Here is a 21337-nt window from a genome sequence, read left to right as displayed (position 1 = left end):
GTGATTCCTCATTTTGAAGGTCCTGGTTGAAGAAAACTAACAACGCAAACTAGAGGTTTCTATCTCAATCCAGTAAAAAATGGAAGCTGATTGAAATCTGAAATAACTTGCAATTTAATATTAAATTGGCTGCCATATTTTACTGTGTTAAGATAGAGACCTCTAGTTTGCGTTGTTAGTTTTCTTTTATTATGATTTTCAAAATGAGGGGTCACTCGATGGGGCTTATCATTTAAAGTTTTTGAGTTTCCCCCAAAATCCCCCATTTTGGGTTTGGTAACCAAGTGGCCATTAGGCTTAAAAAGTACTCCATAACATGCCAAAAAGATGTGTAGCGTTTAGTTTTCCTAATTTGAGCCGTTACAAAATTTACAGGGGTCTCCAGACTTGAAAAGCTAAATTTAACTTCTGAGATTTTCAATTGGCTGCCATTTTTCACTGGATTGAGGTAGATACCTCTAATTTGCGTTGTTGGCTTTCTTTTACCAGGACCTTCAAAATGAGGGGTCACTCTATGGGGCTTAAAATTTGAAATTTTGGAGTTTCCCCCAAAACCCCCCATTTTGGGGATGATCACCAAGTGGCGGTTATTCCCAAAAAGTACTTTATAACATGACATAAAGGTGTGCCTAGTTTAGTTTTTCTTAGTATGGACCGTTAAAAAAATTAATAGGGGGTCTCCACACTTTTTACTAACCCTGTATATAGAATAGATATTTACTGGACAAGTTGGAATGGTGCGCTAAGTGCGTTTTGTGGCGGTTTGAAGCATGGATTTAAATGGCTTCATTCGGTAACAATTTAAACTAAAATATATATTGTTATACATTTTTGGAAAGCTCATCAAATAGGTAAAAAGTGTTGTTACATTGACGTACTACCTACTGCAAAACCGACGTTTGGAATAATCTACAACTTCACGTTTTAAATAAAATAATATTTATTATGTATCACATATAAAGTCCCACCCAATAGAGATAATGCTACGTGTAAGGTCATTTTATTAAAGTAAATTTAACGAGGAGTTCAAAGAAAAAACAATTATGCTGATAGCTTGTTTACATCAAAAGATATAGGTGATTTAGTAAAACACTACACATTCAACCTGGTGTTTCGGGGGAGGGGGGGGGTTTAGGGGGAAGCAAGGGGGGGAAATTCGGGGAACTTTCAGAAAACACCCTTCCCATTATATACTATCACCATGCAAAAAATCTGCTTTACATCTTTCATGTCTAGGTTCTTACCTAAAGTGACTGGGCTATCGTTGCCTCGTGGACGTCGTATCGTTGGTTTGGTTAGTGGTTTGGTTTGGTTTCGGTTTGGTTTAGTTGACTTCGACTTTTGACTGCCGCCACGGCCGCCTTTAACTACAGGCCACGGCCTGGTAGAATTGGCAACGTCGCAAGTGGTGTTGTTCAGCGACAGACGTCCCATAAGATAACATGGCAGACAGGTGACATCAGCTCATTAGTTCGCACTTTATTGATTTAAATTTAAATTTATGAACATAAATTTATTAAAATATTGAAAATTAAACCCACAGAATTGAAAACCGAAACAATATGAATTAAAATCTATATCTGTAAATTTTTAAGCAGAGTCAATATTGTCATAGTCCAGTAACCAATCTTTCGTAAATACACAAATACCATTAGCTGGTTCCAAACAAAAACAGCTGTTACAACACCACTTGCGACGTTGCCAGTTCGAAGGCCACGGCCTGTAGTTAAAGGCGGCCGTGCTGCCGCTGCCCAGGGCCGGGAATTGGTTAGTCTATGATAGTAGCTACCCACAATTACTAGAAAAATATTTTTTTTTGTTTTGGTATGACATATGGGTTTATCTCGTTTCTTATTTAAATGAAACGAGATAAACCCATATGTCATAAACCCAATATAATTTTTCTTTCAACTTACATTAAAATAACAAGCGAAATTGCGTGACCCGTAAAATAAAATCCAGAAGGAAATTTGCAAATATTTTTTACCAAAACATTGTGCTCATTATTCTTTAGCTGTTGGCCAAATTTCATATCAATTGGTCAAGCCATTACATTCTGATGCTCTTACAAAGAAGTTACAAAGTGAGGGAAAGTGAGCTTCGCTCAACAAGATGTTAGCCTTAGTCCCTCGCGTGTGCCCCACCGGTAAAGTTATATGCCACAAAGTATAGTCTTCAGTGAGACACTGCAAAATTAAAACATGATTATATATTCTATAGCTTAGCCCTTAAAAAATTAACTTGCTAATGCTATGTAACCACTGGGCGCCTCGCACCTGATTCCAATCACAAAACCAAAAGCATAAAAGATTTTTGAGATCACTTTCACGGCCACCTTTATCTCAAGGCCGTGGGATGGTAGCAGAATTGGGAACGTCGCAAGTAGGATCGTTTAGTGTCAAGACAGACGTCCCGGTAAGATGACATGGCAGACAAGTGACATCAACTCATTGATAATATAACTAGGGGACGAGATAGTTATTGTTTGTGATTAGATAGTTTTATTTTGGCTAAACGATGTTTTAAATGGTTGAAATAACAAGAAACAAATTGTAAACAAAACATGACCTCTACAGTACACCGGACTAAACTAGCTGCTAGTATGTCTTCAGCTGATTCATAAGGATGAGAAAATCTACTAAGGGAGTATGTTTGATCTATTCGTATGGTCGCAATTTTAGATTGGAGTAGGCTATTACATTAAGTATCATGGTTTTATCTAATGATCATGCTACAGGATAAACAAGTATCTACACTCTTAGTATTCCACGCCACTTTGTCTTTAATGCACTTTGTGCAAAGATGAAACTGCGGAATTTATTCTATATTCCCAAGCGATCTTCAACTCTTCAAGAAATCATGCCTAAAGGAGATTGTTTTCTTAATGAATATAAGAATGATTGACCTTGCAGCCTTTAGCTCCAAAAACAACACAATCTCCAAAAATGAACAATTAATGAATTATTCTAACGAAATAAATAAGAACAAGTAAAATAAACCTACTAAAAAACGAACTGTCACATTCATATTGTCTGTTCTTATATTTCATCCAAGGCCCTCCTCCTTTTTCTGGGCTGGATCATGACCACCTTAACTCTGTATGAGTTAAAGATGGCCGTAGTTAGATAAGGCTGGGGACCGCACCAAAGTTGGGCAACGATAAACTCGTACAACAAAAAGCCAGGACAGAGTGTCCAGGTTGGTCATTATTTGCGTGCGGATTTTTATCCCTATGGAATTTTATACACTAGGCAAAACTGACGTCACAAACCAGGGGGTAAAATTCCGGCCGCGAACTTTCGAGTTGCACAACACCAGTTCGATGGATAAAAGGTAGAATCAAACGCATATTTTCACGGTTGTGAATAAAATCAGAATACATCAAATTATAAAAACCTAGAGTGTACGGGTCAGTATTTTATCCCCCGACGTTTACCTCCTTCAGGTCAGCTCAAAATGTACGGCCCGGAATTTTACCCCCTGGCCAGATATAGAAATAAGTGAGAATGATTAATTTTCTTCTTTCAGTTTTAATTTAATATTGAACATTGTATTGTTAAGTAGCCCATCTTAATGTATCTGTAACCTTAACTAATCAAACAGGTTTTTAATTTTATTTTCGATATTCGAGTTTCAGGATTCGATTTTAGGGACTTTTAGGGATTTTTGGTTAATATGTTTATACAAACATATGGGTTTCCTTGCAGTAGTCATCACAACAATTGTTAGAATACTTTGTATCGGATGCCTACAATTACTTTTTACAACAGGTATTTCATTACTTTTCTCAGTACAAACCATATATAACTCATGGCTTGTGCTTGAAGAAACAAAAAGGCATGTGTTATTGTAACTAAATATTTTGGGACACTTTTGAAAGTACCCGGCTTTGTCGTGTCCTGCAATGCTAACGACAGACACTTTCTATTTTAAACTTAAAACAACATTAACCATTGACATAGAAGCACTCACAGATAGTGTACCGCGAGGCTGCATGAATTTTGAAAAGCCATAGCCTAGTCAATGGCTTAAAAATGAAGATGGTTATTAAGGCTGCATGAATTTTGAAAAGCCATAGCCTAGTCAATGGCTTAAAACAGATGGTTATTATGTATGTTTGTTTTGTTTATGTAATTCTGTCAGTTCACTCAGTTCTCGTTCTCAATATTCAGTTATGTCATCTGATCCATCATTCTGTTCTGATCTGTTCTGTTTTCTCTGTCAGAAGTAGTTAACGACGCTAAGGTTAATAATAAAAGAGTTAAAGTTTGTTTTGTTGATTGGTTAGAACTCTTCGATTGGTTTGCTTTAAGTAATCAATTATTTAGGCTAGCTTAGTACATAAATCTTACGTTTGAGGAATTATACCTAATTTATTTTTGTTATTCCTACATAACTTATTGTTTTTACCTTGCACAATAGGCCTTCGGCCAAGTCGCACATGGAAGAATGAAAGGAGATAAATAATTTTAGATCTTAAAGCCTAGAGATATTGATGAACAACAGGCCGATGATCATCACTTTGAGAGCAGGAGCGTAGACGAATCGATGGCTCAATGTTTGACGTTGATAAAAAACTGCTCTCAGAGTATAGGCCTACTTGCGCCACTCATCCTATACTCATCTCCATTCATACTTGGCTTAAAATACCTACTATGTATGGTCGCCATTTCACCGAACAGTAACAGTATGATTTTCTCCAAGCAAAGCTTGGTCCCCAGGTACTAGCCTAATGACAATTAAATCGTAAAAATCGGTTAAGTTAAGTAGGACGACTAGAAAAGGGATGTAGGCTAATAGGGCAAACCCTTATTCTATTAAATAAATCTATACAGGGTGACCATTAAGTCTTAGGACGACTTTATAACTTTTAAGCGACAAACGATATCATAACCACATTTGGTATACCGTTACTGGAAATTGTAAGCTACTTTTCTGTGTACATGGTGGTCGGATATCACCTTTGGGGGACGGCCCGTGGGGGGTCAGAAGAAAATCTTTAATGACAGCCTATGTTGAGTTGTAGGCCTACATCATTTTAAAGGTTACATCAACTGAAAACAATGCCACAAACCGGACTTCAAAAGGTTGATCCAGTCGGAAGAAATCACGTTTCAGAGCTTAGAAAATGTTTAATACCATTATTACTCTAGCTAATAGAAGTTAATGGTAGGGTGATACTTAAAAGAAAGTCTTTTAAAGTAGGTGTTCAAAATGTCCACCATCGGTCGTCTGGCAATATGCTAACCGGTTATAAGAGGCGTCTACTGCATTTTGTATGTATTCTCTAGGAAAAGCTTGAGCTTCACGTGATATCCTATGTCTCAGTTCGTTCAGATCTGTAGGCTGAGTTAGATACACTTTGTCCTTGATATAGCCCCATAGGAAGTAGTCAAGCGGAGTTAGGTAAGGGAACGAGCCGTCCACTCAATCGCACCTCGTCTTCCAATCCACCGGTGTGGGAATACTGCATCTAAGTATTGCCTTACCTGAACACCATAGTGTGGTGGTGCTCCGTCTTGTTGGAAAAAACATGATTGGAAGTCAGCGCCCAGAGTAGCTTGTAAAGCAAGAACAATCTCATTTTGGAGCATATCCTGATACTTGTTGGCATTTAAATTTCCATCGATGAAAAATGGTCCTATAATTGAATTACGTACGATACCTGCCCATACTTTTACTTTTTGGGGGTGTTGTGTGTGACACTCACTCATCCAGTGTGGGTTAACATTATCCCAATACCGGCAGTTATGCCTGTTAACATGGCCATTCAACATAAAAGTCGACTCATCTGAGAATACAATATCGTCCAAAATTATTTGTCTTTGGTCAATTCTATTCATCATAATTTCACTGAATTCCATCTGCCGATCAAAATCATCTTCGGTTAGTTCCTGCAACAGGGTAACCCGGTATGCCTTGAAACCAGACTTCTATAATACTTTGCGAACTGATTCATGACCTATTCCATGAGATTGTGCTGCTGATCTAACTGATTGTTTTGGATTTTCAACGAAAGACTGAAGAATGTCTAATGAGCCGTCTTCGTCTGTCACAGTACTTGGTCGTCCAGATCTGGCGTGATCCTTAACAGTACCAGTGTCTATTCAAGGTCTTTTTCCCGGTTATCAAAACTCAAGAACAATTTTATACACAAAGAATCTCTATTTTCATTTACGGTTACCCTACAAATTATTGCATTTGCGATTAATTAAATCCGTTATGTAAGGAAACACGTTTTTAATCTTACTTGGTTTGGATTTGCTTTCAAAACGTGATAGGAAATGGTTGCGGTATTTGTAAACAACATTAAATGTAAACATATCAGTGACAGCTAGAAGAAATAATCTTGATTCGAACAGCTGTTCGTTATTGCATAGATGAATATGTGATAAACATTGGGAGAAAACTTTACAAAAAATTGCACAAAATTGGGTTTTTAAACGTCCATCATTTAATTTACAAAGAAGTGACGCCATATTTTAATGGCTAAAGACAATCTCGCCAATCCAGTGAATACATTAAAATCATTTGGAACTTGATAGGTACCGGTACTCTCGTTTTTCAGGAGAAGGCCGCGTAAAATGGCTCTTGGGCTGTGACAGACAGGAAGACAGATAGACAGACAGAAATTTAGATGAGACTTGTGTCGGTTTCTTTAATGTATAAAACGTAATAATAACCTTAAAGTTTATGATTCTGAGCAATGTACAGACAAAACTCTAATTTTATTTATATAGATTTGGGAGTTCTGTAATTTTCTTATGGGGAAATAACCGTTTGAACGTACTTGATGATATAGAGGATACAGCAGTTCCCGTATCACACTCCATTGAGAATTGAACCACATCTAGAAGCGGAGTCCCTATACAATACAATACAATACAATATTCTTTATTGTTAATTCGTCAAGAATTACAATAGTGTCAATACAATAGTGAATTGTACACGTTTCCTTTATTGAGTAAAAGGGTCTTGCGATTAGCCACTTCTTCAACTCCTGGTGTAGCTTGTTGCCAGTCAGGTCTCAGATAGTCAGGTAGATGGTTCCTCAGCTTGCAGCCGGTGTAGGAAGGTTTTTTCTCCCAAAGAGTTGTTCGGTGAACTGGTAGTGCAAATTTGGAGCCATGACGGGTGTTGTAGTGGTGCAGGTCTCGGTTTCTTGAGGGGTTTATTTCATTCACATACTTAATAGATTCAAGTATGTAGAGAGACACCACTGTGAGGATTCCTAGGTTTGTGAATGCTAGTCTGCAAGTCTGTGGTGGGACAAGGTTGGCGAGGGCTCTTATGGCTTTCTTTTGAAGTACAAGAATTTGATTCATATTTTTTGTTGAAGTTCCTCCCCACACTGTCAAGCCATATCTAAGATGCGACTCTACCAGTGCGAAGTAAGCTGTTTTGGCCACGGAGAGTCCGCCTATGTAGTTTATTCTTCTGACGACATATATTCCAGTACTGATTTTTTTGCTTAAGTGGTTGATGTGCTCTTTCCATGTTAGTTTGTTATCAAGGATAACACCGATAAATTTTGTGTGGTTTTCTATTGTTACATCCTCTAATTGAGGGACTATGTATTTTTTCTTACTGAAGTTCAGAGTTGTAGTTTTTGTGGGGTTTATTGCTAAGTCATTGTTCTTTGAGTAGAGGATAGCTTTATTTAGGATTGATTTTGAATTAAGGTAAAGGTTTTGGGCTGTGTTGTCCTTGATCAAATGGTTTTGTCATCTGCATAGGCTACATGATTGCAACAGCATTTTCACTCTCAATTTGTTTGGGGAAGTCATTAGTCAATAAGATGAATAGAATCGGGCCTAATACAGAGCTACAGAGCCTTGTGGAACTCCTCTCGTCAGCTTGCTTTTTGAAGATTTGAAACTTTCTGTGACTTCATTTGATGAGTTTTTCAGTTCCACGACTTGTGAACGTCCCGTTAGGTAGCTTTTGAACCATTCTAGCGCAGAGTTTCTTATACCGAGTCTTTCGAGTTTCTTGCATATCAGGTCGTGGCCCAGGCAGTCAAAAGCCTTACTGTAATCAAGGAAGATGGCGGAAATGTATTGTTCGTTTTCTATCTGGTCTAGGACGTACTCAATTAGTGCTGTTGTAGCTGAGGATGTAGATTTATTCTTCCGAAAGCCATGTTGGCTGTCAGTTAAGAGTTTGTTATGATTAAGATGTGCCATTAATCTAGCCAGAGCAATTTTTTCTACGATTTTAGAGAAACTGGAGATGAGAGAGATGGGCCTGTAGTTTTGAGCATTTTCAGTTGGTCCTTTTTTATGTTTGGGGTATATTTTACTGACTTTTATGGCGGATGGGAATTTGCCTTCTTTAAATGATTTATTATAAGATAAACCAGAGGAGAGATGAGTTCTCGAGAGCAGTGCTTTATCATCTTAGAGGAAAACTCATCTATTCTACTTGATGTTTTGGCTTTTAGGGAGTTTATTATCGTTTTAACTTCTTTATAGGATGTTGAAGTTAGGGTAAGGTGTATTGGGCAGACTGGTTCCTCTCCATTCCGGACTGTTTCAGGGTCTATAACGATTGCTCTATTTTGGTCAAGGGTATTTTCTGCTATTTTTGAGAAGAATGTGTTGAAGTGTTCGGCCATTTATTTTGTGTCGTTTGTGAGTTTGCCATTTATTTCTAATTCTGTAAGGGTTTTCTCTTCACATTTTCCTTTCCTTTCCTTGTTTATAACTTGCCATAGTGCTTTTGGTTTGTTGTCAGCTTGTTCTATGAAGCTAGCTGTTGAGGACATTTTTAGGTTTCTTAGTTTCATGTCGTATATCCTTTTTCTATTAATCATTTCTAATTTGTCTTCATTTCTGTTCGTTAACTCAAACTTTTGCAGAGCTTTCAAAAAGTTCTCTTTAAGGTATTTTGCTTCAGGATCGTAGTACTTCATATGTTTTTTGTTTGTACTAATTTTAGTTTTCTTTAATGGGCATGTATAATCCAGTGCTGTTTGAAGAATATTATGAAATTTGTTGTAGGAGGTTTCAAGATTCGGTGATGAGTAAACATGTTCCCAATTTTGTAGATGGAGGTGAGCCTTTAGATTGTTTAGGTTTGTGTTGTTTAGGCTTCTTTTCATTACAAATCTTTGGGAAGTGTCTTCTTGATGTGTTTTCAGCAGGCACAGCTGCGCAGTGTGGTCAGATAGACCAGTATGCACAACTTGTCCAGTAATATACGCATATGGTATGTTTGAGCATATACAGTCTATTGAAGTGGCTGTGTCATGGGTTATTCTGGTGGCCTCTAGAGGAAATCTCCAGATGTTTTGTGTGGTTAACTCTTCTTCCAGCATGGTGTTTTTGGAATCTTGGGTGAGCCTGTCGATATTTATGTCACCGATGAGTATGAGGTTTTTCTTGTGTACTTCTTGTAGTTCTAGCGTGTCTGATAGGAGGTCAAGGGCAATTCTTGCATTTTCGATTGGTGGTCTATAGATTCCCAGAATGTAGATATCCTTTTTCTTTGTTGTCTGCATGCGAATCATTGCTGTTTCGAAAATTAACTCCTGGCATGTGTTTGATATGTTAATAGCTGATACTGTATCAGCAAGGGATTCCTTGGAATATATTGCAACACCTCCAAGTTTATGTTCTTCTCTACTAAAGTGGGTAATTAAAGAGTAGCCGGGAATTTTTGTAGCTTCTAGCTCTGTTTTTTTCAGTCCGTGTTCAGTCAAGACTAGAATGCTTGGTTTTGTGTCATTGAGAATATGGTGTAGTCTGTTCGTCTTTGTAGCAAGTCCTCTAATATTTTGGTGCATTATTGCTACACAAGAATTATTTGGAGATTTTCAGATTTTTCTTTTGCTTTTTTCAGGCTGTTTGTTTCTAAAAAAGGGGTTATAGTATGGGACACTGTAGAGTGATTGGATTGTTGACTTGAATTGGGTTCCTGCAGCTGCTCATGTTTCTGTTCTCCTTGAGAAGAGAGGCAGTCCATCTCGGTCATGTTTAGTCGCTTGGTGTGTGACAGAATATTCTTTTTATATAGGTCTATATTTTTCCAAAAGAAGTCTTCAATGGTCTCTCCCGGCTTAAGAAGCTTGGCGGTGATCGGTTTCCCTGTGTTCTTTGATTTAGTTGATTTGTTTGGGGGAGATATAGTGCCCTTGAAAGTAGAGCAAACTCCTTTTGGGATTTTGATGGCCTTGGGTTCTTTAATATTTTGATTTTGTGTTTGTTGTGGTTGACTTTGGTGTTCTGGTGCTTCTTTCCTCAACTTGCTTTTTGCTGTTTGCAAGGAAACACTGAAATGGGTTTTCTTAGTAGTTGCCAATTTGTTTTTATTATATGAAACTCGTCTTGGTGTGTTAATTGGCTTGCAAGGAGTCTCCGTTTTCTCAGTTATTAGGTGCTGGGAATCTTCTACTGTTATTTTATCTTCTAATTTCTTCATTTTTGACTCCATATTATTCTGTTTTTCTTTTAGGGCCTTTAGTTCAAGTAGAATTAGTGTTTCTGTGTTTGATGCTTCTGGCTTTTTGTTGTCTGAAACTGTGGATTTGTTTGTGAGGTCCTTCGCCTCTGTAGTGGTTGTCTGTGTGCTTGTCTCTCTGAATGATTTTGTAGATTCTTCTCCGGTGTTTATTCTGCTGCATGTATTTTTTTGCCTAAGGCATTTAATTTCATTCTCCATGTCCTTTATTTTTGTGATGAAGCTATTAAAAGTTTCTTCCCTGTCTTTGTCATAATCTTCAAATGTTTTTGTGAGAGTGTTTCTTAGGCTTACAGTACTTCCTTTTCCAATTGGTGTTCTAATTCAGTTATTGTTTCGATTAGGTTGTTGTTTCTAATTAGAATAGTATTTTTCTCGTCTTCTAGTTGTTCAATTTGAGCGTGGTGGTTCATGATGTCGATGGTTTGTATGTTTGTTAGTTCTGGGCCAGACTCGAGTTTTGTTGAGTCAGGTTGAGTACTTCTTCTCTTAGTTTGCTATTTTGTGCTAGAAGTGCGTTTCCAACTTCTGCTGCAAGTGTTAGAGAAGTTTCTAAATCGGGATCTTCTGAGTTTTCTAGTTCTAGAATTTTGTTTTCTACCTCGCGGTAGATGGGCGACATTTTGTTACCCTGACTTTCAGAGGATATTTGATTTGGGGGTGTCGGAGTTTGGTCTTCTTTTAGTTGTAACGCTGGCTTTCCAGAGGTGAGGGAAAGATCACTACAATTGTTACACCTCCATAGGGAAATGTCTTCTTTAGATAGGTTTTTTAATTGTTTTTCTGTGATATTGACACACCCACCATGAAACCAGCAGTTGCAGGGACAAGTACATTTTATACTGGAAAAAATTTACACCGATGTTGCATTCACCACACGGATATTTTGAAACTTTTGTTTTGTTCTTCAACATAGGTATTTGTCATTGAATTTGGATGACAAAGAATTGAGTTGTAGCTCTTCAGTGATAGTGAAAGAATTACTTGTACCATCAGTCTTCATTACTTGCCTTCAAACAAACAGTAGCATTGTGACCCTTATCATTGTATGTAAAACAAGTGGCATTGCGTAGCTTGCATTCATTTGCTCTATGGTTAGATTTACCACACCTAAAACACTTGCCTTTCAAATCATTTATTCATACAAAACTGTCAGATTTTGATAGATTTTTCATGGTTTTACTAATTTTATTTACAATAGCTGGTGATGTCATTTCATTGTTACCTTTTTTAGATATCTCGAAAGATAATGCTAATTCATACGCCCTTTGTAAAGTCAAGGAATCTTCTTGTAGAAGCCTTTCTCTTATCTCTTTGCTGTACAAACCTCTAATGAACTGGGTGATTAAGTGTGTATCAATCATACTGGATTTGCATTTTGAACAGGAAAAATTACAGTCTAAAGTCATACTACGAAGTTCTTTCATGTATGTGAAAATAGACTCTCCCGGTTGTTGTGAACGTGTATAAAACTTGTGTTGTTCAGCGACTTCATTTGGAGTTGTACAAAGATAATCTTTGAGTAGCTTGACCAGTTCATTATAAAATTTGGTATTTGGTAAGTCTGGAGCGCATAAATCATTTAAGAGTTGGCATGTTTTGTCATCATCCTCCCACCCCTAAATCATTCAATTCAAGATAAATAGTTAATCTAAGTAAGTATGTTGTAAATGTTTCATTACCTCAATCATAAGGTTCCACTTTTGAAGTGGGGGACAAATCTTTTCTTAATTGAATTTCTCTTGTAGTCATAACTAACAGAATTGCTTGATTTATTTCTCTTTGAGTCATCGCCATTATTACATACTAGGTGAAACCCGTCAAAATCGACAGTTACTTTCAAGACTTAAGCTAATTCATTTAATTGCGATAAATTGAGTGAAATTATACATATTTTGAGCATTTAGTATTGTTTAAAGATAAATAAGTGTAAAAACAATAATGATAGGCTAAAATAGCCTATTGCATTTTTTATTTTATCTTTGTATGGATTTCAAGCGTCTTATTATGTTGTAAGCGTTTATCTTACAACAAATGTCTTTAGTATTGGTTAATTGTGAGGTAAAATAAGATATGGGCTTACAAACACAGTCAGTAGAGTAGCAGTATATTGTATTTAACAAAATACAATCAATATTAGGGCAAAACTAAAATGTAAAATAATACAATATTAAAAGCCCCAGCCAACGTTCATGACTCCAGGCTCCAAAGTAACAAAATGCTTGCAGACGACATAAGCAGTGTACGAAATCAGTAAGAAAGTAAGATTGCATAATAATCAAAGACCCATGTTATAACACGTTAAATTTGTTACCCTAGTTTGTTATCACTGAAGAGGCCTAACAAAATCAAACGATAACTGATAACAACATATTATTAATAACATCAATGTTATTACTTGTTCAATACAATTATAGAATGATAGATAATACATTTAAATAAGAATGAACTCCAATTTTTCGGCCCCACTTGTCTCACTGGCCTCTCTGCTCACCGTTTCCCACTCACGGGTTCGCGGGCCCCCTCAGCTCCCGGGCCCCCCCGCATTGCGGGCCCTTCTGTTACGCCACTGAATTCAGTAACTCCCAATAACACAATTTAGAACACAATTTTAAAATTAACAGCTGTTTCATTAAAAAGTATTATCCACATGGCCAAAATGTAAACAAATATGTGGAGGGATCTTTAAAGGCTTCTGGGGCAGAGCCCTAAGCGAATTTACTTCGTTTTTCTTTTGATAACTCATCTACAGACAAAGACCTTTCTTTGGACACCTCTATCAAGTTTCTACGCCCAGCCGTACTCTCAAATTAGTGGAGACAAAGTTTCCAATTAAATATTTAGATTCCCCCATGTTAATCTTACGGGAGAAAACCCAACTTTGATGGAAAATCCTGCCCAAACTATTAAAGATATCAAAAAACGATAAACACTTTGCAAAACTTATGATCAGGGCCATTGTTTTGACATTTTAATCATCAAAATAGGTCCAAAAATGAGAGTAGAGAGGAGTTCTGTTTACAAAAATCGGCTTAGCGTTTTGTATATAATAGATTTAACACCAACTTAAGATCAATTATTTTTTATAACTAGCTGTACCAGCGGGCTTTGCCCCGTTTAACTTCATAAGTATTCCCATGGCTCAATCACGTCCTGGTTGAAGTTCGTTCGCTACGCTCACTCACCTTCAGGTTGGAGCTCGTTCGCTGCGCTCACTTGTTTTCAGGTTAGCTCGTTCGCTACGCTAACTCGCCTCCAGGTTGATGTTCGTTCGCTTCGCTCACTCACCTTTTGGTTGCAAATTAGCTGTTGTCATAAATTTTAAAAAGTCATCCCTTTTATTGTTTATAATACTTTGATAAAGGTTTTTATGTTTTAATATTTAACATTAGAGAATTTAAACGTTAAGTGCACAGGTGTGCTGCGATTGGGGTTTAATACATTTGGACTTATTCAAAAGTAAAATAATTTTCTGTGCTGCACTCTGTAGAAACACTGTGGCACTATTTCAAATCATGACTATTGCCAAAGATTACATATGCTACGCAAAATTGATATTGCAGCCAAGCCATTTTTGTGATATCAATTTCCATGCGAAGCCTAGCGAATGTCTTCAGAACCTAAGACTTCATTGCCTACATGACCAGCTGTTATTTACGTATTTTTTGTTGTTGTTTATTGTTATGGTTAACCTTTATTTGTGGTTGTTTGCTTATGTAAGTAACAGGAGGTTTATTAGAAGATGGATTAGCAAGAGTGAAGAAGTGTTAGTATTATGTGTAGTGAATTACAATTGTATTATGATGTGGATATTTTCATGAACAATATCAGGTATTAAGACGAGTGTAAGTAATAAATAGCAAACACGGCAATCAAAAAATGGAAAGGCCTTCCTGACACTTCTTTCATTTACGTTTAGTGTGTGAACTGCATTTTGAACCTAATAAATAATTTGAGAAGTAAAAAGGAAGCTGTACCAACATGACTAGTTATGTATTAATAAACTCTGTCAGTTGTCACTCAGCAGTCAGCACTCATTACTGCTTCTACAGACGATCACCGACCGTCTCGCGGCAGCCTCTTCATCACGTAGCGGTAAATTTACCAGTATTTCTACCGTCAATGTCTCATTATCTTTATAGTCCACCTAAAAACAGTTATGATAGAGTTCCAAAATATATTATTAACTACCTTCATCATAATTTATTGTCAATTGAAAATAAACGTACGTTGAGCATTGTGGTTTAAGTGTTTATCAACGAAGACCACTAAGAGGGAAATAAAGTATCCTAGGCTATATATTTATGGGGTTCAATTTTGGAGAGGGGTGGTTAGGCACTTTCTGCTCCAGGGCGCTCCAATCCAAACCTGGCTACGCCAATACAATGCCTTAATGTAAATGTTGATTCAGGAACTTACCATGAATAGCTAGCTATACTGGGAAGACGAACGAAATGCCTGTTGTAAAATGTTGTTACAGGCTTCCGGTACAAAGTATTCACCCTATTGTTTAATATAATGTTTAAATCAGGCCATACCAGTAAATTGCGATCTCGGGTTAGTTTACTTTCGTGTGATTGCGAAAGTGTGACTGACCTCCAATTTCCAACCTAAATATAGTTTTTACGTGGTAAAGATAACCTCTTAACCCTCCATGGGTCCATTATATGACCTCAAAAGGTCAAGCGGTTTTCAGTGATATAGCAAAGTTTTAGTTAAAATAAAATAAAATAAATAAAAATTAACTAACAGGTATAATGTTGTACATTTTCTAAAACTAGACAAACTGGCCTATCTAAAAAATACATATTTGATATCCCTACCTTATTTATCAGGTCTCTGGTATGGGTCCGAATCCGAAAGTTGCAAAAAAAAATTATATATATACTTGTTGACCCCCTATGTAAAAACCTCAAGGTGTACTTACTCAAAAATCCAAGATATACATTTTGTTCCAAATTTTCTTGCAAACAAGAAAATATATACTTTGTTAGGGGTTAATTCACAAATTATAGAAAAAACTAAAAATTAAACAACTATATACACGATAAAAAAACGCAGCGATTTTCAGTGATTATGCAAGGTTTTAGTTCAAACAAAATAAAATATATAAATAATGACTGGCAGGTAAAAGGTTACACATTTTCTAAAACTAGACAAACTGGCCTATCTAAAAAATACATATTTGATATCCTTACCTTATTTATCAGGTCTCTGGTATAGGTCCGAATCCGAAAGTTGTCAAAAAATGTATATAAACACTTGGTTTCCCCCTATGTAAAAAACTCTATATACACTAACTCAAAAATCCAAGATATGCATTTTGTTCATAGTTCACTTGCAAACAAAAAAATATACACTTTGATAGGGGTTACATCACAAATTACGGAAAAAAATAAAAATTAAACAACTATATACAAGACTAAAAACCGCACTGCCTGGGGTTCGTTTAGACCTACTGGAGTTCCGACACTTTCTTCTTCTTTTTGGCTTGTAAAGGCCTCCAATAGTGCTGAAGTAGATGAAAACACTCTTTGTGGATGCCTACATTGCAGCCTGGACACCAGTATGTAGCCTTTCTGCAGCATACAGCACATACTCTGTTTGATTTGTTAGGCACTTGCTGCATTTGGTGCGCGGTGTCTCCTGATGGTCCTGCAGTCGGACCTATGTCTCTTGTATTAGCCAGGGTTTCCACAATATCAACTAAATAATCCTTTCTACTCTTTGGCTTGTCAGTATTCAACGAATACAACACATACGAGTTGAAAAGCGCAATATCCAGTAAATTATAGAAGATCCTCTTCCAATATTTCTTCGTCGGGCGAGTGCATGAGGTGTGGTAGATACTTTTATCACTTACATCTACCCCACCCATGTATTGGTTGTATCTATGGATAAGAACAGGTTTTACTGCTTGTTGCCCTTTTTTGCTCTGGACAAGTTTGTCCTCGGCGTGGCAAGCAGTGGTCAGGGCAAAAACCGATTTTCTTGACGCGTTCTGCTTGAACGAAACGAGAAGGACATCTTTGTGCCTGAAGTACAGAGTTTGTCCAGCTTCCAATTCAGTATTCTTCAGTGTTGTTGCAAGATACTGAGAATTCTTATTTATAGTTCCAGTAAGGTAGGTGTTTCTTTCATGTAACTTTAATGCTAGAGGTACTTTAGTGTAAAATTGATCGGTGAACAGATGATGGCCTTTGTCGAGGAGACCACTTTTCTCCATTACCTCTAACACACATTTTTGTACAAATGGCCCTGGTTTATCGATCAAGAAATCTGCTCCACTGTACATTTCAAGGTGCAAGACATAGTTAGTGGCAGAATCACAGGTCTCAAATTTTTTGATTCCAAACTGCTTGTGTTTTTTTTTCGGGAGGTATTGTATGTAAGAACAACGGTTTTTCATGCCTATAAGGCTCTCGTCCAGGCATACATTCTGTCCGGGGACAAAATACTTTTTGAAAGCTCTGTTTAAATGGTCTAACAGATATCTTACTTTGAACCAGTGGTCGAATTCTGGATGGCCTCTTGGATGTCCATTGTTGTTGGTAAGTTGGAGGTTCCACAAAATCAATGCGAACTTGTTGTAGCTCATCGTCTTAGCAAAAAATGGATGTGACTGAGATTCTCTCGTATCCCAGTAGCCTGTTATGTTCTTGAGTTTCCAAATCCCCATGTTTATGAATAACCCAAAAAACCTCTTTATGTCTGCAACAGTACAGTCAGTCCATCTTTTTATTCTTGATTGTGGGGACAAGTTTTGTCTTTGAAGCGCTTTCCTTGCCGACGCATTTGTACACTGACAAATTATGTTCCAGATAGCCTGGGTAAAGAAAAGATAGAAGTATTCAATACAACTACTATTTCTAGGAGGGAGATTTTGTATGCCAGTGTTCCTCCTAGTAAATTTTGATTCGATCTCCTTTTCAGGTTCTGGTGGATAAACTCGAATCCAGAGCAAATTTGGAGGACCTTTTTTCTTCTTAGGCCTAGGCCTACTACTGCTAGGTACATCATTACTAGGCACACTTACAGGTACTTCAGGCTCCCCTGGATCATCAACATCTTGCTCCCTATCACTAGTGTCCAAATCATCGTAATCAGGAATGTATTCCTCCCCACTTCCACTTGAAAAGTCCAGTAACGATTCTGAGTCTGAATCAATATTCTGAGGCGGTAAACCTAAATCGAAGTCATCTTCAACATTATCATCGTCAATATCACTTATTTCTTCATTCAACAATTCCCTAATTTCACTAGATCTCAAATCATCACACATTTTGTAAACATAAACCAAAACAAACTCACAACAACTCACGTAACCGTAACCACAACAAATGACGACATCACAAACTAACAGATGCTCTGATTTTTAGTCACAGACCAGTAGTAAACGGCCGTCATATGGTTTTGTCATGAAGCCTAGCAATCCCCCTACACGTAGAGTAAAGATAGCGACCCGATTCTAGCGCTTGAACGGCTTTAAAATCAACGAAACGAAGAGTTTGCAGACCCGCCCGTTTTCGGGCGGGTGACGCTGCTGGCCCAGACGGACCCGCCCGAAATCGGGCGGCTGAGGGTTAAATTTATGTACAACTAAGGTTATATATTATTATTATTATATACAACTATTTTTTTTATATAGAGATACGATGACGACGGGTTGGCGATTGTGTTGCGTACAGGCAAGTTATCCCGAGCAGGCGAACATTACCGAACTCACCCGAACTTGAATGGTAATGCAGATCGAGACTTGACACAGCGCCTCTGTTGAGGGACCACCCAACTACGTGAAGGTGGCCCCATCCAAAAACGACTTGGCACAAAATTGCCGTAAGGTGCAATATCTATTTTGCGTAGCATATGCAATCTTTGCTATTGCTAATACAGAATGTTGTGATTATTCAAACCTACAAAACAGTTGGTGAAAGTAAACATCTGCTTTTGAATTATATTTATTTGTAAACACTGTAGATCAAAAAGTCTGACATTGGCCCACTTAAAACCCTCTGGGGCAGAGCCCTTTTGACGGATCTGCACCAAACTTCACTCGAACCATCCTTGAAAGATGCTTAATAATGCCTGAAAGTTTCATTACAATCTGTCGAGCGGTTTCGGAGTCCATAATGTATATACATACACACATACATACATAGTTCCTCTTTTATAGATATAGATAACAAGTTTTAAGGAGGTCCATGATGTAAATATGTTGTAACTCAAAACTGAACTCTTATTTTGTTTGTTTTGCATTTATAATAAACAAAGAAAATTTAATTGATTATTATCAGCTGATTGTAGTATGTAGGATATAATAGAGGTGTGTTTCCTGATGTGCTGAAGAGTGTTTATATCTCACCAATGCATAAGGCTGGTTACCCTGCTGACATAAAGAAATATTGTCCAATAACCATCCTGCCTGTCATAGGTCTTTGAGAGCCTTGTGGTAGACAAGCACAACTTCCACATCACAAGTTTGATTCACCCATCTCACCATGGCTTTATAGGAGGTAAATCTACCTACTGTTTCGAACCTGCTATTTCAAGAATATGTCTTGGCTGCCTTCCAGAAGAATAAACAAGTCAACACTGTTTATATTGATATGGTCAAAACGTTTGATAGAGTTGATCACTCCCTCCTCTTATCTAAGGTTGAAGGATATGGTATTATTGACCCCTTATTATCTTGGTTGTCCAGCAACCAACATGCAAGGTTGCATGTTAACAGTGAAAATTGGCCCATCAAGATCACCTCAGTTCTCTCCATCTTCTGGGGTCCCACAGGGTTCATTGCTGGGCCCGTGTCTTTTTAATGTCTTTATATCAAGACCTCCTGGACGAGATTTATGTCTATGCTCTACAATTTGCAGATCACCTGAAGATATTTACAGTTTATAGAAGTGACTCTCATAACTTTCCGCTAAGTCTCTTTGCAATCAAGGAGACATTGCCAATGACATGTCTGTCAATCCCAGCAAATGCTCTACGGTAACATTCTGCTGATCCAAGTCTCCAGCTGAATACCAGTACCTACCTGATATCGGGTATTAAAATCCCAGAAAATCGGATAAAGGAATCGAGTGTTTACTTTGATAGTGACATGACCTTCTATAGACAATAGACGGTTTCCTTTTATTTGTAATTTCTTTAAGAACTACTATGGCGTCACAAAAATCTAGAATGTTTAAAATTTAGATTGTTTGACAGTTTACATTTTCTTTGTATTGAAAGCTTCTAATTGGTCAAAAATTCCTTAAGGGAGTACACCGGTCGGTCCACAAGCCAGTCCCAGAGTTGCTGTTTGAGTTAATTTCCTGTTGCGTTCTTGAGGTTGTTTGGAAGAGAGTTAATGATTTTGCGGCCAATATAAGAGGGTTTTCTGCTGTATTGTGTAGTGTGGTGGATCGGTAGGCTGTAGTCGGCTGCTCTTCTGGTGTGGTAGCAGTAAAAATTCTCATTTCTGGGAAGGATCAGTTTTTTTGTGTACAGGACAACTCCATGGATGTAGAGTGCTGTCACTGTTAGGAGCTTAAGGGATTTAAATTCTTCTCTGCAGCTGTCTAAGCGCTCAAGGCCGGAGAGTGCCCTGACGGCTTTTTTCTGGAGCACCAGGATTTGGTTGAGGTTTGCATCTGATGTTCCTCGCCTAGATATTAAGCCATACCTTATATGTGATTCTATTACAGCATAGTATGCTGTCTTAGCCATTTCCAGACCTCCTATCCATTTAATCCTCTTTGTTACATAGACCTCAGATGCAAGTTTCTTGGTCAGGTTGTGATTGTGGTCGTTCCAGGAGAGGTCTTCAATCAATTGTCATCAATTGTCAGGCCAAGCAGTTTTGAGGTTTTTTCAACGGTTAATTGATAAATTTCTTGGATTTGTTCATGTTTTGGGCTAAAATTTAACTGGGTTGTTTTTGATGGATTAATGGCCAGGTCATTTTGGAGGCAGTACTACAGTGCTTTGTCTGTTGAGGATAAGATGTTGGAGTGTAAGTCTTGTGGTAAGTCATGCATAAATAAAGAGTTGTGTCATCAGCGTACATTACTGTTTCAATATTTTCATTCCTAATGAAATATGGAAAATCATTGGTGAAAAGGATGAACAAAAATGGGCCCATGACTGAGCCCTGGGGCACTTCTCTGTTAATCCAAAGTTGTGTGGACATATGTACAGATTTTCTTCCATTTGTGTTTTGCTGGATTTGTGCACGTCTTTTCAAATAGCTTGCCATCCAGTCTTTGGCCATTCCCTCTATTCCTAGGGCTGTGAGTTTCCTTAGGATAAGGTTATGGCCCAGACAGTCAAAAGCTTTGCTGTAGTCAAGTAAGACTGATACATATGTTTGCGTGCTTCTAGATGGTCAATGATTTGTTCAATTAAACTAGTTAGAGCTGTGGTGGTGGACCTCCCTTTGAGTAAACCATGTTGGTTTTTAGTGATGAGATCATTGCTTTCCAAGTGACTCAGCATTCTTGACAGAGCGACCTTTTCTATTACTTTTGAAAAGGTTGATATTAATGAGATAGGGCGGTAGTTTTCTTGTTTAGTGCGTGAGCCTTTTTTGTGCTTTGGGTATATTTTTGCTATTTTTAGAGCGGAGGGAAATTGTCTAAGGCTTAAAGATTTGTTTATTATGCTGACAAGTGGAGCTGCCAGTTGTTCGGCACAGTGTTTTACAACTTTTGATGGCACTTCATCTAAAGTGGAGTCTGCTATTTCTGCAAAATATTGGTTTAGGTGTTCAGCAATGTCAGTAGGGTTATCTTTTTACAGAAATGGGAGTCAAACCATTTTGTTCAGCATTTAACACATTGACTGCTGCTAAAAAATGACATATCCAAACCTAAAATGCTGAAAAATTTTTATT

At 37.5% G+C, this 21337-nt stretch overlaps 1 protein-coding gene across 1 annotated transcript; it reads right to left on the bottom strand.

Annotated features, from left to right (window-relative positions):
* Positions 1 to 10897: 10897 nt before the first annotated feature.
* Positions 10898 to 17743, bottom strand: LOC128984170 (piggyBac transposable element-derived protein 4-like). The gene is made up of 2 exons (XM_054403463.1): positions 15921 to 17743; positions 10898 to 11183 (listed from the first exon to the last, which is right to left on the bottom strand). Exons 1-2 carry the CDS (start codon positions 17741 to 17743, stop codon positions 10898 to 10900), a joined length of 2109 nt encoding a protein of 702 aa, XP_054259438.1.
* Between the last annotated feature and the right edge of the window lie 3594 nt (positions 17744 to 21337).

Source organism: Macrosteles quadrilineatus, unplaced genomic scaffold (assembly GCF_028750875.1).
Source record: "Macrosteles quadrilineatus isolate MER2022 unplaced genomic scaffold, UCM_ALF_1.0 Scaffold_2__2_contigs__length_208266976, whole genome shotgun sequence".
Lineage (NCBI taxonomy): Eukaryota > Metazoa > Arthropoda > Insecta > Hemiptera > Cicadellidae > Macrosteles > Macrosteles quadrilineatus.
The sequence above is the reverse complement of the archived record's forward strand: the minus strand, read 5'-3'. Positions and strand labels throughout refer to the sequence as shown.